Below are 13836 nucleotides of genomic sequence, written 5' to 3' on the forward strand. Positions count from 1 at the left end.
TATATAATTTTTTTACATTTTTATTTTCCAGTTTGTCATTTTATTTCTTTTGGAAACCTATATATATATATATATATATATATATATATATATATATATATATATATATATATATATACATATATGTATATATATTAATACATCATAATTTTTTAATGAATTAACGCATATGTGTTCAATATAGTAATACCAATATTTTATATTACAGTCTCGCAAATCCTTGGGCCCAGTAAGTCAAATAGCTCCCGAAACTACAACAGCAGCTATAGTAGCAGGCACATCAACTAACAAAGATCGCCAAACTCATCAGCAAAATTTAGAAGAAGGTGACGATAAAAGAAAACCGATGAAACACAAATGGGTGCCCCTAGAAATAGATTTGAGCAAACCAAATAAAAACGAACGGAGACGAAACGAACGAGCTGGTGACGAGAGATCGACAGTTAGCGAGGGCGATAAAGATTGGAGAGCTGAAAGGGAGCTCAACGGACACCCACAAAGTGGCCGACATTCCAGATCCAACCCTAGGAATCGCAGCGACAGGCAGCGAGGGGGTAGGAGAGGAGCAAACAATAGACAAAATAACAGAGGACAAAATAACTTAGACTATCTCGATTACCATTCTCACGAATTTCCATCAAAGATTGGAGATTTAGCTGATGGGCAAGCCTTCATGCCATATATGGGAACCTATTATTTCAATAGTAATAGCTATTTAAGTCTAGATGGGCCTACTATCAAGGAATATGTTCGAAATCAAATGTTAGTATATCATTTTTTATTTAATGAATAAACGGCATTGACATATATTTCTTTTTAGCGAATATTACTTCAGCGAGGATAATTTAAATAGAGATTTCTTTTTGAGACGAAAAATGGATTCTGAAGGGTACCTTCCTGTCACTCTGATTGCTTCTTTCCATCGAGTTCAAGCTTTAACAAACAATGTAACTCTGATTGTTGACGCTATTAGTTCATCCGACAAACTTGAGTTGACTGCAGGTTTTAAGGTAAGAAAAATTAATAAAAAAAGATTGAATTTAATCATTTTATAAATTCATGTCTGTTTTCGTTTATGACAGTTTCCTCAATTTTTATTCATGGCAGTTTAACGTTTTGTAACATGGTTAATTCATTTACCTAGAGGACAGTCGCTATCGTAAACAACTTAGGGATACAACAGAAGAGTAGGACAATAAGAAAATGAAAAGATGGAGAATTTTAAGGAAAAAAGAGTATATAGAAGAAAAAAACGACCATTTGAAAATAACAGGTAACTCATGATGAGTTACTATAGCTAACGTGAAGCAAGAAGTATGTAATTGAAGCTCCAGGAAGAAATAACCATAACAATAATGTGTAGTAGATCAAGTAAATTGCTCTTATTTTGAAGTTGAACATAAAAACCAGATTGTTGTGCAATACTTTGTAACAGTGGGGTCTTCTAAAAGCTTTTATTTGACTCTGGTATACCCATAGCTCTTGTATCAAGGCGACGTCGAACCATTTAATAGCAGTCTATAGCTTTTAATAGTAAATTCTGCCGAAGTTGTTGTAGTGCTGAAGGTTTGTCCCTAGGATCCTGGTTGGGGTTATTGAAAAGTATTTGGGGCATAGATAGAGTCCACGACCAGGGTCGCCCCTCTGCTTGTATCCTTATACTTTTATTTGTAGACTCAAAAGAGGTACTAATTTCTAAGTTCTGCTGTGTCGTGCCATCTCTTTGTGTCTCTGTGTCCATTTTATTCTCACGAGTTGGGACGAAAAACTCTCAGACAGCTGTGTGCGCATAACCTCCCAGCTCTATAGGACACAGCTTAGGTAACACTTTTCTCCGAGCACTATGCATCCTCTGAGTACGATGGTATTAAACCTCGATATTAAAGGGCATAGTAGTCACATTACAATTCTCGCTGTATGATGAGTCATTTTTAGTAAGATTGTCTGGTGATTTGCTGATTGGGCACGGTTTTTCTTTTCGACTTTTATCTTTGTTGTGTATTCTGGTGTTTTTTAATCACATATATGTGTTTTCATTCGGATTTTGCACAATACTAATTTATGATCCTATTTCTGCTAATGTTAGTGCTCTTACATCCAAGATTTGAGAGGGCTGTAACTCTCTATTCGACATAATATAGTCTATCATAAATATTTGTCCTCTACTGTTTTCAAAAGTGTATTTGTATTTTTCTTTTATGCTTATGAAAACTAATAGTCTAATTTTGTTAACTATTATAAGTATTAGTTTTTATAAGTAAGCTTCCGTTCAACTATCTATAGACTTGCTTTTATAATTGATATTTTTCTTAATCTGTTTAGGTGAGACCGAAGAAAGATCCATTGAGATGGCCTATCTTGGATGAAAATAACGAGCAAACGGAGGAAATCCTTGCCAAAGTAGTTCCACCCCCTCCATTGCCTAAAACTCTTAGAGAAAGACAGCTTGATAACTTAAATCCTGATGTAGCTGAATTTATTCCTTCTGATCTAGAACAAAAGAAACAAAAATTCAACACTTTAGTTAACGGAAACCAGGATTCCTTAAAAGAAAAACCGAAAGAAAAGAATGAAGATGAAGAAAACTGGAGGGAGGTCAAGAGAAAAAATAAAGAAAATAAGGTCAAAAAAGAGTCGAAGGTCAAGTCTTTTGAGAGAGAAGAGCTCGATTTTCATTTTGATGAAGAGTTAGATCAAGAAGTGCCAACTGGACGACAAAACACATTTAATGAATGGTAAGAGAATATGTTTTAGTTTAATTATCCAGTTTTGTTAGTTCTGTTGTGATTTTAAATGGGTATAATTATAATCATAATTGATATTATCATTATGTTTGCCTTTATCTGTATGTGCGGTTGGCTTACGTAACTCATTTCTCCATAATTTTCTATGTTAATGAAATCAATGTGTTAGAGAGAGAAGTACCTTTTAGGTAAATAAGAATGAGAACGTTTTATGTCAAATGTCACGTGTAGACTCATCCATTAAAGAAGAAAACAGGGGAGGAAATAACAAAGACGTTTGCGGATATATGAAATCTTAATGGCAAATTACTGACACCGACTAGAGGATAATAGTTGAACCTCAAAAATAATTTGTAAATTAATTTAAAAATGATGAATTACTGGGAGCGGGGCGTGAGACATCAACATGTATCGTACTTACCTAAAAGGTACTTCTCTCTCTGACACATTAATTTCCTTATATCTGTAGTGGTACACACGTACATAGATTATCTACTTAGATCCTTTTGTTGGTAAAATAAAGATTTATCCATTTTGAAGTAACTGAAAAAATAATTACAAATCTCTTACTCATTTTTGAAGAATTCGTTCTTACTAATCTTATTTACTGTCTTATTTAGGCCACCAGAAGATGACTCAGATGAACTGAGTGACAGAGATGTCAATAAATTGTTAATAGTAACACAAAACACAACTTCCTCAAGAGCACCTAAACATGAAGGATATGATCGGACCGGTGATTGGACTACTCGAGTTAAAATGAGTCAAGATCTCATTCAGGCTATAAACGATGGACTTTTTTATTACGAAGAGGACTTATGGACTGATCAAGATTATGTAAGTATCTAAAACAATTTAATACGTTTATGTAAATTTTGTAGTACGGCTCCACTAAATGGAAAATCCCTGTCCCAAGCTAATTTTATGTAATCAATGTTAAGTTTTTTGTATCAATAACGATATATTATTAGGTATTCTTGGCACGTTAGCATATTTAGTAATTTTATAGTGGAATATTTAAATAAACGAACCTTAAACACCTCAAAACACAGTCCCCTGGTACGTCTCTTTTCCAGAATTAAAAGTCTTGTTATAAGTGTTTATTTTTTTTGTCATTAATAACTGAATAAAGAATATACAAATACATAATAAAAACTGGTAAGCATTTTGAGACACCATTATATTTTTAAAATAAAATTTTAATCAAAATATTTATGTGCATGTCCTCAAATTATTAAAACAGTCCTGTTCACGATACACAAATACCGGTATGCTATTGCGCACTCTAGCTCTATCTCTCGCACTGTGTGACGTCACGTGCGAAGCAAAGTTTCTATTAGAACACTAACGCTATAACAAATATATAAACAATCAAATATATATTATTTGGCACTTGATATAAGATGTGTAGTTTACAATGTTTTTATTTTTCTTGGGTATAGGTTTTCTGATTGGTTATTGGAAAATAAAACAACTTTTTTCGACGTTTTTCTAAATAAAGTGTGTATATTCATAATAATGTAGGAATATAATAATCTTTTCAATTCATAAGCATTAATAAAATTAATTCTATTTTATACATATTTCGATGGTCAAATTGATTACTGGAATATTTCCAAAATAGTGTAATTTGAACAAAGTATGTAGAATATTTAAATATTAAAACACTTTCTGGATTACTTAATTAACATTTAAAATTAGAGAAAATTATTTTAAATGAATGTGTTACAAAATATCTTCGAACTTCGACTTGCATTTTCCAACATTAGCTTAATTTACAATGTTCCAGTAATGAATCCGGCCGACAATTCATAATAAAGATTTATTGAATATTTTATACTATGTACATTATTAAAATTTATTTCTTGAATTTAAAGAAGTTCTTCGTTTGGGTACAAAAGAGAACCTCTAGAGACTGTCTGTAGCCAATCGGGTTCCGTATATGTCTCATAATTTTGTAGGGTTTCCTAAACTATATTTATACTTGAATTTGTATGCAACAAAACTAGCAACATACTTCAAAGAGTCCCGATAAATTTTTTCTTTCACCTCATAATTGCCTGCCACTTTCAAAATGTCATCGTCAATTATATGATTCTCCTTCAAGTTTTGAACTTCTATAAATGTATTTTGAAGTATTTTGTCCTCTTCAGACTGACATTATTTCGAACCTTCAGTTTTTTTTACCAAATTAGACAGCATTTTTTATGTCAAGCAAATATCTTCTGAAACCGAAATATCGCTTGGTAATTGAGGACTTTCTATTGAGCTGTTAGTTTCAATAGTATTGAGACATTCTGTAAAGATGTAAGAATGTTGTCCTTAAATAAATAAAAAATATACCATCTTAATCTATATATATTTAAAATCTATTGGCGAAGAATGATCATTTGCACCACCCATTCCTCGAATATAAGAAAAAAAGTTCTCTAGCACGTCCTGATTCAACCTCGAAGTTAAAATATAGTTAACGTTGTATTTTGCTTGTAGGTAAGGAAGTAACTCTTTCAGAGTTCTATTAGTAGACAATATTCCTTTTTAAAATGGAATAATTCCTTTCTGTTTACCAACCCGCATTGAATTGACCATTTCTGACGTTTTATCCAGTAGACGTGCCTGCTTATCTAAATCTGTACCATATGCATTTCGTATTCCAGTAACTATCTTTTGGCATAAGTCCATTTTCTCCAACATAACTAATAGCTTTTGCTACAGAATTTGACAATAATTGAACTGCAGGTGTCACTCTTTGCCTCATAGAATCTTTTAAACAGAGATGATGTAGTGTCAATTTATGCGCAATTGTCAATTCTGAAAAGAAAGATACTGCGGACAATCTATGGGCCTTGCAGAGAAGAGACAACAGGAGAATGGAGAAAAAGACACAATGATTAACTCCAGACAGTATATGGAGATGAAAACATAGTACGCTACATTAAGCAAACCGAATAAGATGGGCGGGCCACGTACTAAGATCGAGTGACGAAAGACACCTGAACGCCACATTTTGGGAAAGGCCCGATGGCAGAAGGTCAGTTGCACTCCCAAGAAAGAGATGGAAGGAAGGAAGATTTATCACAGCGGTGATTAATAAAACAATTTTTGTCATATCCAACACTCAGCTGAGACCAAAGGGCAGTATTTTCAATACCCATGTCACTAGGGATATTATAATTTTTACAATTAGCTACGGCACAACCCGGCATATTTGTCGATAATACATAAAATTGAACTAAACAGACTATACACTAGAAAAACAGATCGAAATGAGAGGCTTTGTAAAAACAATTCGGCTACCGAACACCGTAGTACCCTGTATTGTTGCTTTGCAGTTAACGTCATGCGCGTCGGAGTACTCATTTCTATTCCTTGAGTGGCATACCGGTATTTGTGTATCGTGGTGCTGCTGAGTAAAATTTTGTTTTGGTGCGGGGCATTAAGATAGTGAAACGTGAAACGGAACTCAATCGGTGTGAAGTTTGTTACATCGTGGAACTAAGCGGGCAACCACTATTTTGTTTAATGATACTACTGAATCTGCTGATGAACCCCGCGTCTCAGCCTTTAGTGAAAACAGTCCCTTGGTAACCTTTTTTTTACTATTTTAAGAGTTTTAATAACGACAATTTATTTAAAATAATTGATTATCTAGTATGTTGTGAGCTGTTTCTTTAACTCTTTTAAGGTTTTAGATTTTAGCCTGTCCGTTTAGATTTTTTTTGACAGTTACTTCTCAACGGTACTATTAAGTCCGCCTTATTTTAATTGTCATAAATTTGTACAATAAGCTAAAAGCGTTGTTTATTGCGACGATCCTTTAGAGTACCTACAAATCTTATTGTGTATTTAAAACGAAATCGTTTCAATAACATTCGAAGTTTTAAACATCACCTGAAAACAATGGTTGTGAGTTCAGGTTTATGTGATAAGTATTATAAAATTTATTTAAACAAATCGTAAAATTAGAATCAGACTATTATTCACAATCAATGTTTGTAGTTCTTAGAACTAATAAACAATAAAAAATTTACTGTAATCGGTTTGTTTTGATTTATATTTATGTTTTTTTGTATTTTGAACTGATCCTAAAAGTACTGGCGAGAAAACTAACGATCGTATATTTACGGTTGTTGTCGCAGTCATGGCAAAGAATAAATGGATTTCAAAAAAATATTTAACCGCTAACGAGCTAAGGCGACGAGTTTAATTCTTTTGATTTGATTCCATTAGATAATGATCAAAACACTGACATCTAGGATTTTGAAGAAGACGAAGAAGGGATTTTAATTACCGACTTTATTTATTAGGTTCGCAAACAGAAATCATAGAAACTAATAGTATAGTAGGAGATATACTTCAGAATGAGGAAAACATACAAGGTGAAGAGGAAACAGATGACGAAGAACAAATAATAGAAACTGAATTAGCAGTGAAAAAACTTGAAGAAAGTTGAAACTAAAAGTAAAAGAAGATTTAGATCTTAGCATATATAACCAACCTGATGGAATTAATGACAACGAATTCATAGAATGTAACACTTCTCTTAGTGTTTATTTGAAAATGTTAGGTCCTGCTATAGAAAAAATTGTTTTTCTGTCCAACTTATACTCTACTCAACACAGTAAGGCATTAAATCTAACGACTGACGAGTTTCTGTGTTTTGTTGGAATAAATTTTTTGATGGGTTATCCTCAGCTGCCCAGTATTAAATCTTATTGGAGCAGCAGTAGAGATCTCAACGTTCCTCTAGTTAGTGAGTCTATGTTCAGACACAAATTTCAGGAGATTTTCTTAAATTTGCATTTGAATGATAACATTTTACTATCCAAGGAAAACAAGGATAAATTATATAAAGTACTGCCTTTGATGGAAAATTTAAACAGTCAGTTTGGATTATTGTACTATGGAACTCGGGAACTATCTGTTAATGAGTCTATTGTCAAATTCAAAGACAGAAGCAGCCTCAAACAATATAACCCAATGAAGCCAGTAAAACGGGGATATAAACTCTGGTGTCTCTCTGATCAGTACGGATTTATAAAAAAGTTAGACACTTATCAGGAGAAAAATGAAGTCGTAGCAGCAAAATACTTGTCTTTGCACTTTAGGCGAAAGAGTTATATTGTCATTAACAGAAGAGGAACCCCACAAGAAAAAATTCTTTATTTTAATAATTACTACACTACACTAAACTTACTGGAAGTTTTGTAAGGTTTTGAGAGGTTTACCAAAAACAATGAAAGTAGACAAAATGTTAAAACGAGGAGATGCTGATATTATGGTTTCTAACATTGATATAACATTCTATAAATGGAAAGATAATCGTGTAGTATGCCTTGCGTCAAACTTCCATAGTACCAATGAAGTTACCATTCAAAGAAAGGAAAAAACTGACAAAAAGTGTAATATAACAGCCCACTTTGCAATAGAAGATTATAATAAGTATATGAGTGGGGTTGATCATGCAGATCGACTCAGATTCCGCTACACTATAGATATAAATGGTGGCATGTAGTGTCAAAACACTTTTTAGACTTGGAAGAGTGTACCAGTGGTTAAACAACATTTCAACGAGAGATGGCCATGGGTACTCTGCATAAGCAGAGTATAGGCTACTTGGGCCAGACGGTCAAAGTTCAAATCTGACGCCACTGGCGCCTATGTCGGTAAGCATTGGATCTGCATTATCGGCCAACGCGTAACTTAGCACATTTTCAAGTCTTAGTCAAGACCGGAACCATTTGTCAACTGGCAGCCGACGTATAACAGGTGTGGAAGTAAATACATTGATATACAGGGTGTCAAAAAATTCTTTTGTGACATTTTTAGCTTGGTGAGGGTAAAACGGCTCGTCGAATCGTGATGTAAGAGGCCTCGTTGGTGGGAGTGTACTGTGGTATTCGGTGAACGTATACCAATAGACTTCCATTCCATTATGTGAATTTTTAGATAAGCGAATATTGTACTAGATTTGCAGTGTATTCAACAAATGGAAAGGTGTTTTTAATCCAGCTGGTAAAGGAAAATAATATTGTAGAGAATAAAAGGACAGACGATGCTTCCTTAATGAAAAAAGAAGGCTTGGGAGTACATTACAAGCATGTATATATAACTGCCAGCCTGAGGTAGATATATTAAGGACTTCAGAACAGCTACAAAAATTGTGAAACAAATTGTAACAGGGGTAAAATAATACTTTTAAATATTCAATGTTACTGGGGGATATTCCTTTACGCGCAAGAGGAGTTATGATATGTCGACAAGATGGCGCACCCTCACATAATAGTGGTATTTTAATCAATCTCCCTTTCCACATTTCCAAACAGATGGATTGGAACTAATGGACCTGCTCGATGGCCTCCAAGATCGCCTGAGCTATCATGCTTAGATTTTTTTGTGTGGGTCTATTGGAAAGGAATTGTTTATAACGAAGAACCTACAGTTGTAGACGATACACGTACCTTGATTACGCACCAAAAAACAAAATTTGACTCCCCGCGGTTTTTAAATTTTAACAGGGGACTGTTTGAATAATTTGACAACATCTGCACATAGATATTTTTATTAAAATTTTATTTTAAAAATATAATGGTGATGTCTAAAGATGCTTACCAGTTTTTTTATGTATTTGGATATTTTTTATTCAGATATTAACGACAAAAAAATAAATATAACAAGATTTTTAATTCTGGAAAAGGGACATACCAGGGGACTGTGTTTTGAGTTGTTTGAGGTTTATTTATTTAAATATTCCGTTACAAAATTGCAGATTCCTAACTTAAGCCACTTTATATCTAGAGTCCTCTACAACATTGTGGTTTTTATTTACTTCATCAAACTACTACATGAGGAAAACTTTAAATTGAAGCTACTTTTTTAGCTGAACTCTTATTAGAGACTATTATTTTTTATAGGAAAGAAGCTCACTTGAGAGTTACAAGACTGTCACCGTTATTAGCCAAGAAGATTTTAGGAAAATGGCTCCACCTGCTCCAAAGAAACAAAATCCACAATTACCACCTCCACCACCTCCACTGGTATGTATCATCACGTAATACATTAAATAATAGCTTACTTAATAAGTGCTTAAACACACTAAATGTTTTTTATTAGGTTGATAGTCCTTCAAAACAACAGCAATCGGTTAACGCTATAAACAACAATAGGAAACCAAATACTACACCAAGTAGAAACGTTCCAAGGTTCTATGCCGTCGTTAAAGATGACCGACCTGATCCTAGTACTCCAAGGAAACGGAAAACTAGACATTCAAGCAATCCTCCAGTCGAGCAGCATGTTGGATGGATCATGGATGTCAGAGAACATCGACTTCGTACTACATCAACTGGGTAAATATATTTTATACAAAATTCCGAGATCATTTCTCTCATCGCAGTCTCACAGCGCACTAATATTATATTAAAATATACATATTTACAGAAGCAGCTATGGTACAAGCCCTAATGATGCCCATTTGGGTACAAGTTGTGGAAGCTATGGTAGCGTACCCCAGGCTCTTCCATCTTTCCAACATCCATCACATGCTCTGTTAAAGGACAATAACTTCACACAACAAGCTTATCACAAATTCAGACAGAAGTGCTTGAAAGGTAAGCAGGTTTATATTTATACACTTTGCTTTAGTTAACAGTTTTATCCTTTCAGAACGCAAACGATTTGGTATTGGACAATCTAATGAAATGAATACACTCTTCCGTTTCTGGTCATTCTTTCTCAGAGAGAACTTTAATCGCACAATGTACAATGAATTTAAGAGTCTTGCTCTTGAAGATGCAGAACAAGGCTATCGCTATGGCCTGGAGTGTCTATTCCGCTTTTTCTCTTATGGATTAGAAGTTAAATTCAGACCACATTTGTATGAAGACTTTCAACAAGAAACAGTCAGGGATTACGAGAATGGTCAACTGTATGGATTGGAAAAATTCTGGGCTTTCTTAAAATACTACAAGCACGGCAGCCATCTTACTGTTACTCCTACTTTGAAAAAACACCTCTCCAAGTTCAAAACTATCGAAGATTTTAGAGTAGTAGAGGTAAGTAATAAATATGAAATATCTGATATTTGGCTTTAATAAAAAACCAAAGCTTTGCAAACGTTGTCCAGAGGAATAAAAGTCATATACTTCAAAATAAAAGGGAAAATCCCAGTGGTTGACTGTATACCATAGTTTAAAAAAACTTACAAAGAAGTAAAGACTTTAATTTTATCGACTTTAATATTAAAATTTTTAAAATGTATTCAAAAGGATTACAAATATCTTCAAAACGTTTTCTGCCCAGTCGGCCCATCATCAGTGAAACCTAGAAGTATATTTCCACTTTAAAATGACAAACATGAGGTAAAATTTTGACTATTAAATTACTAAACATGTGGAAAATACTTACATCTTGAAAGTAATTTAAACTAGCTACCAATCTAGGTGTAAAAACCTTTTTATCGTTTACTCGTCATCGCTTACCGAATATATCCAGTATAAGAATTAATATACATAATATATGTATATATATATATATATATATATATATATATATATATATATATATATATAATCTAAGTATACCTGTCCATAAACTTAAATCTGCACCTACTGAAAATCTATTAGCCGAATTTCGGTTTCACTTATGATGGTCTGACTGGACCGAAAACGTTATGGGGATATTTTTAATCCTTTTGGATACATTTTAAATATTCTAATAATAAAAAATATACCATCATATATCAAAAGTCTTTACTTCTTTGTAAGTTTTTTCATATATACTTACTAGCCTAACCTCCTTTCTTCTTAAAAATGTAGAAAACATACTAAACGCATACAACGACATCTCGACTCGCTGTAGACATGTAAATGGAAGAACAAGTAAAACCAGGCAACCAGTAAAACAGTGAGGCGCGTTTTGTAAATAGATACCAGATTCTGAAATGCAACTTTTTTTAGTAATAGAGCAAAGTTACCCCGATTTACGATAATTGTTTTAAAGTATCACTGACTATTATCTTCTACTCTTACATTCACGTTATGTAACATAATATTAGAGATATTCATAAGGTTTTTGGTTTATTACAAACTAACAGTTTAATTTTTGTTTTTTCAGCCAAGGATTGATGAGATTTTGAAATCACACCACGGCAAAGGAAACCAATACAAACAAAATAAAAGGAATAGAAGTGTTTCCGAAAGTCAGTCAGCAATGTCCAACAGCGCCCGTGACCGACGTCCATCTCAGAGCTACCAGAGGTACACAAAAATAATTTTCTTACACACTAATTTTGATTCGTGTGAGTAGTATAATTCATTTAAAGTTTCCTCTCATCGTTATCATCAGTGTTGACAAGCTTTTAGAGAGTCTAGACCTTTACAAGTCTTCTGCTAGTTTTTTCGCAGCAATATTCTTTCCACCGAACTTCGGTTTGTATATGAGTGCGTATTAATACAGAAAAGGAAACTTACAGAAAACAACAAAAAACTGTTTTTTTTAATGCTTTAAGAGGTACTTTCATTTGGAATTTTAATTAATTTGACGTGTCTGCTGTAAAAAAGATAATGGAGTTGCAGAGATACCAATCCAATGCTATGATGCTCTTTACCTTTCATTTTTTACTTGAACTTCTGGAGACCCAAAACTTAAAAATTACAATCCTAAGTTATAGTCACGGTATTTTTCACTCCTAGCGGGGTGGTTGCCACTGTTGGGGTTTCTCTTTGTTGTGGAATGTCAATCTGTATTGATCTTTCTTGGTTTTGTGAGTTGGCTTCCTCTGCAATCTCTTTTAGTTCATTTTGAATATTTATTCTAATACGTTTATTTTATTGTTTTATTACTTATTTTAAGTACTAAATATTCATTAGATACATTAATGGTACAGTCGGTAACCTCCCACTACCTATTTGTTTCTTAAAAATGAATTTTTAAGACATGTAGTTTCATCAGTAAAGATACTAATGACCCTAGACCCAGATTACTGACCCGTATAGTGATCCAAACTGATTGGTCCGAGCCTTTAAAAAGGTCAGTGTTTCCCACGACTAAAATAAATCTTTTCCATTGTTGGATTCCACTCATGAATCCAATTTTTATCAACATTTCTATAAATTTATTTCGTGCTTATACTTCATCCATTATTTTTAAATACTCGTAATACCTCAAACTTAGATTTTGAGGACATCTATTTCTGCTTTGGTAGTGTCTTAAGAATTTATGTCAACCAAACAGAGCAGTATGATTTTAATATTGTAGTTTTAACAAATTCATATAATAATCATTGGTCTGTTTTATTTTGCAGGAATGAAAATATGCAACATCAAACTGGAACCAGCGCTCCCGCCGATTCAGGATTTAAATATGCCAGATCTCGTACTCATTCATTTGGTTCCGGACGTATTCGTAATAATAGTACTCGCCAACGTACTGAATCATGGAGGCAGAAAGATGTTAGAGAATGAGTCTGTGGTCTCTTCATTGTTTCTTATGAATATAAGGTTAGTTTTTCAATATTATTTTAAAATAAAAACTTTTTTGATTAAATTGATGATTTCTCTTACATTGCTCGACCTGTGTTATTACCAGACTTATAAGTTGTTATACCGTATGGGATACTCGGGAGTACACAGTAATTTGAAAGAATGTTAATACCTTTACCAAATATATCGTGGCATAGATATGACTTTTATATGACTTCATAAGGGAAACTTCCGAACAATTGCTACCCCCCTTTTTCAAAGTCTCTATTTAATTTCTAAAGTAATGTTGGATATCTATCTATCTATCTAGAATAATTTTTGCAACTAAATTCCTTTTCTAAAACCACTCAACTACACATTTGTATTTTAACTGCTTTTAAGATCCATTAATTTTTTACATAAATTCCATACCCCTTTTAAGGATTATATTTACTCACTGTATTGCCGAATAGTTTTGATGCCGATTGACAGTACGACAGTGCTGACAGATGTCACTAGCTCTGGTCCCAATTTTTCTCTTCAAAATGGTACTCCTAGATCAATTTCACTTTTTGGATTTTTTTGATAACCCATTATTAAATGGTTTTAAATAGTAATTATATAGTTTGGGA

At 33.3% G+C, this 13836-nt stretch overlaps 1 protein-coding gene across 2 annotated transcripts in view; it reads left to right on the plus strand.

Moving 5' to 3' along the window:
- Positions 1-13836, plus strand: part of larp (La related protein) — an 83265-nt gene that overhangs the window by 62106 nt on the left and 7323 nt on the right. For both annotated transcript variants that reach the window (XM_072545687.1, XM_072545686.1), the window contains 10 exons: positions 209-762; positions 821-1010; positions 2323-2735; positions 3365-3581; positions 9659-9781; positions 9858-10093; positions 10185-10354; positions 10410-10798; positions 11859-12001; positions 13048-13243. In XM_072545687.1, the coding sequence (XP_072401788.1) occupies positions 209-762; positions 821-1010; positions 2323-2735; positions 3365-3581; positions 9659-9781; positions 9858-10093; positions 10185-10354; positions 10410-10798; positions 11859-12001; positions 13048-13207 (2595 nt within the window). In that variant the 3' untranslated portion in view covers positions 13208-13243. The remainder of the gene's footprint in view (positions 1-208; positions 763-820; positions 1011-2322; positions 2736-3364; positions 3582-9658; positions 9782-9857; positions 10094-10184; positions 10355-10409; positions 10799-11858; positions 12002-13047; positions 13244-13836) is intronic.

This window comes from Diabrotica undecimpunctata, chromosome 10, assembly GCF_040954645.1.
Source record: "Diabrotica undecimpunctata isolate CICGRU chromosome 10, icDiaUnde3, whole genome shotgun sequence".
In the NCBI taxonomy this organism is placed as follows: domain Eukaryota; kingdom Metazoa; phylum Arthropoda; class Insecta; order Coleoptera; family Chrysomelidae; genus Diabrotica; species Diabrotica undecimpunctata.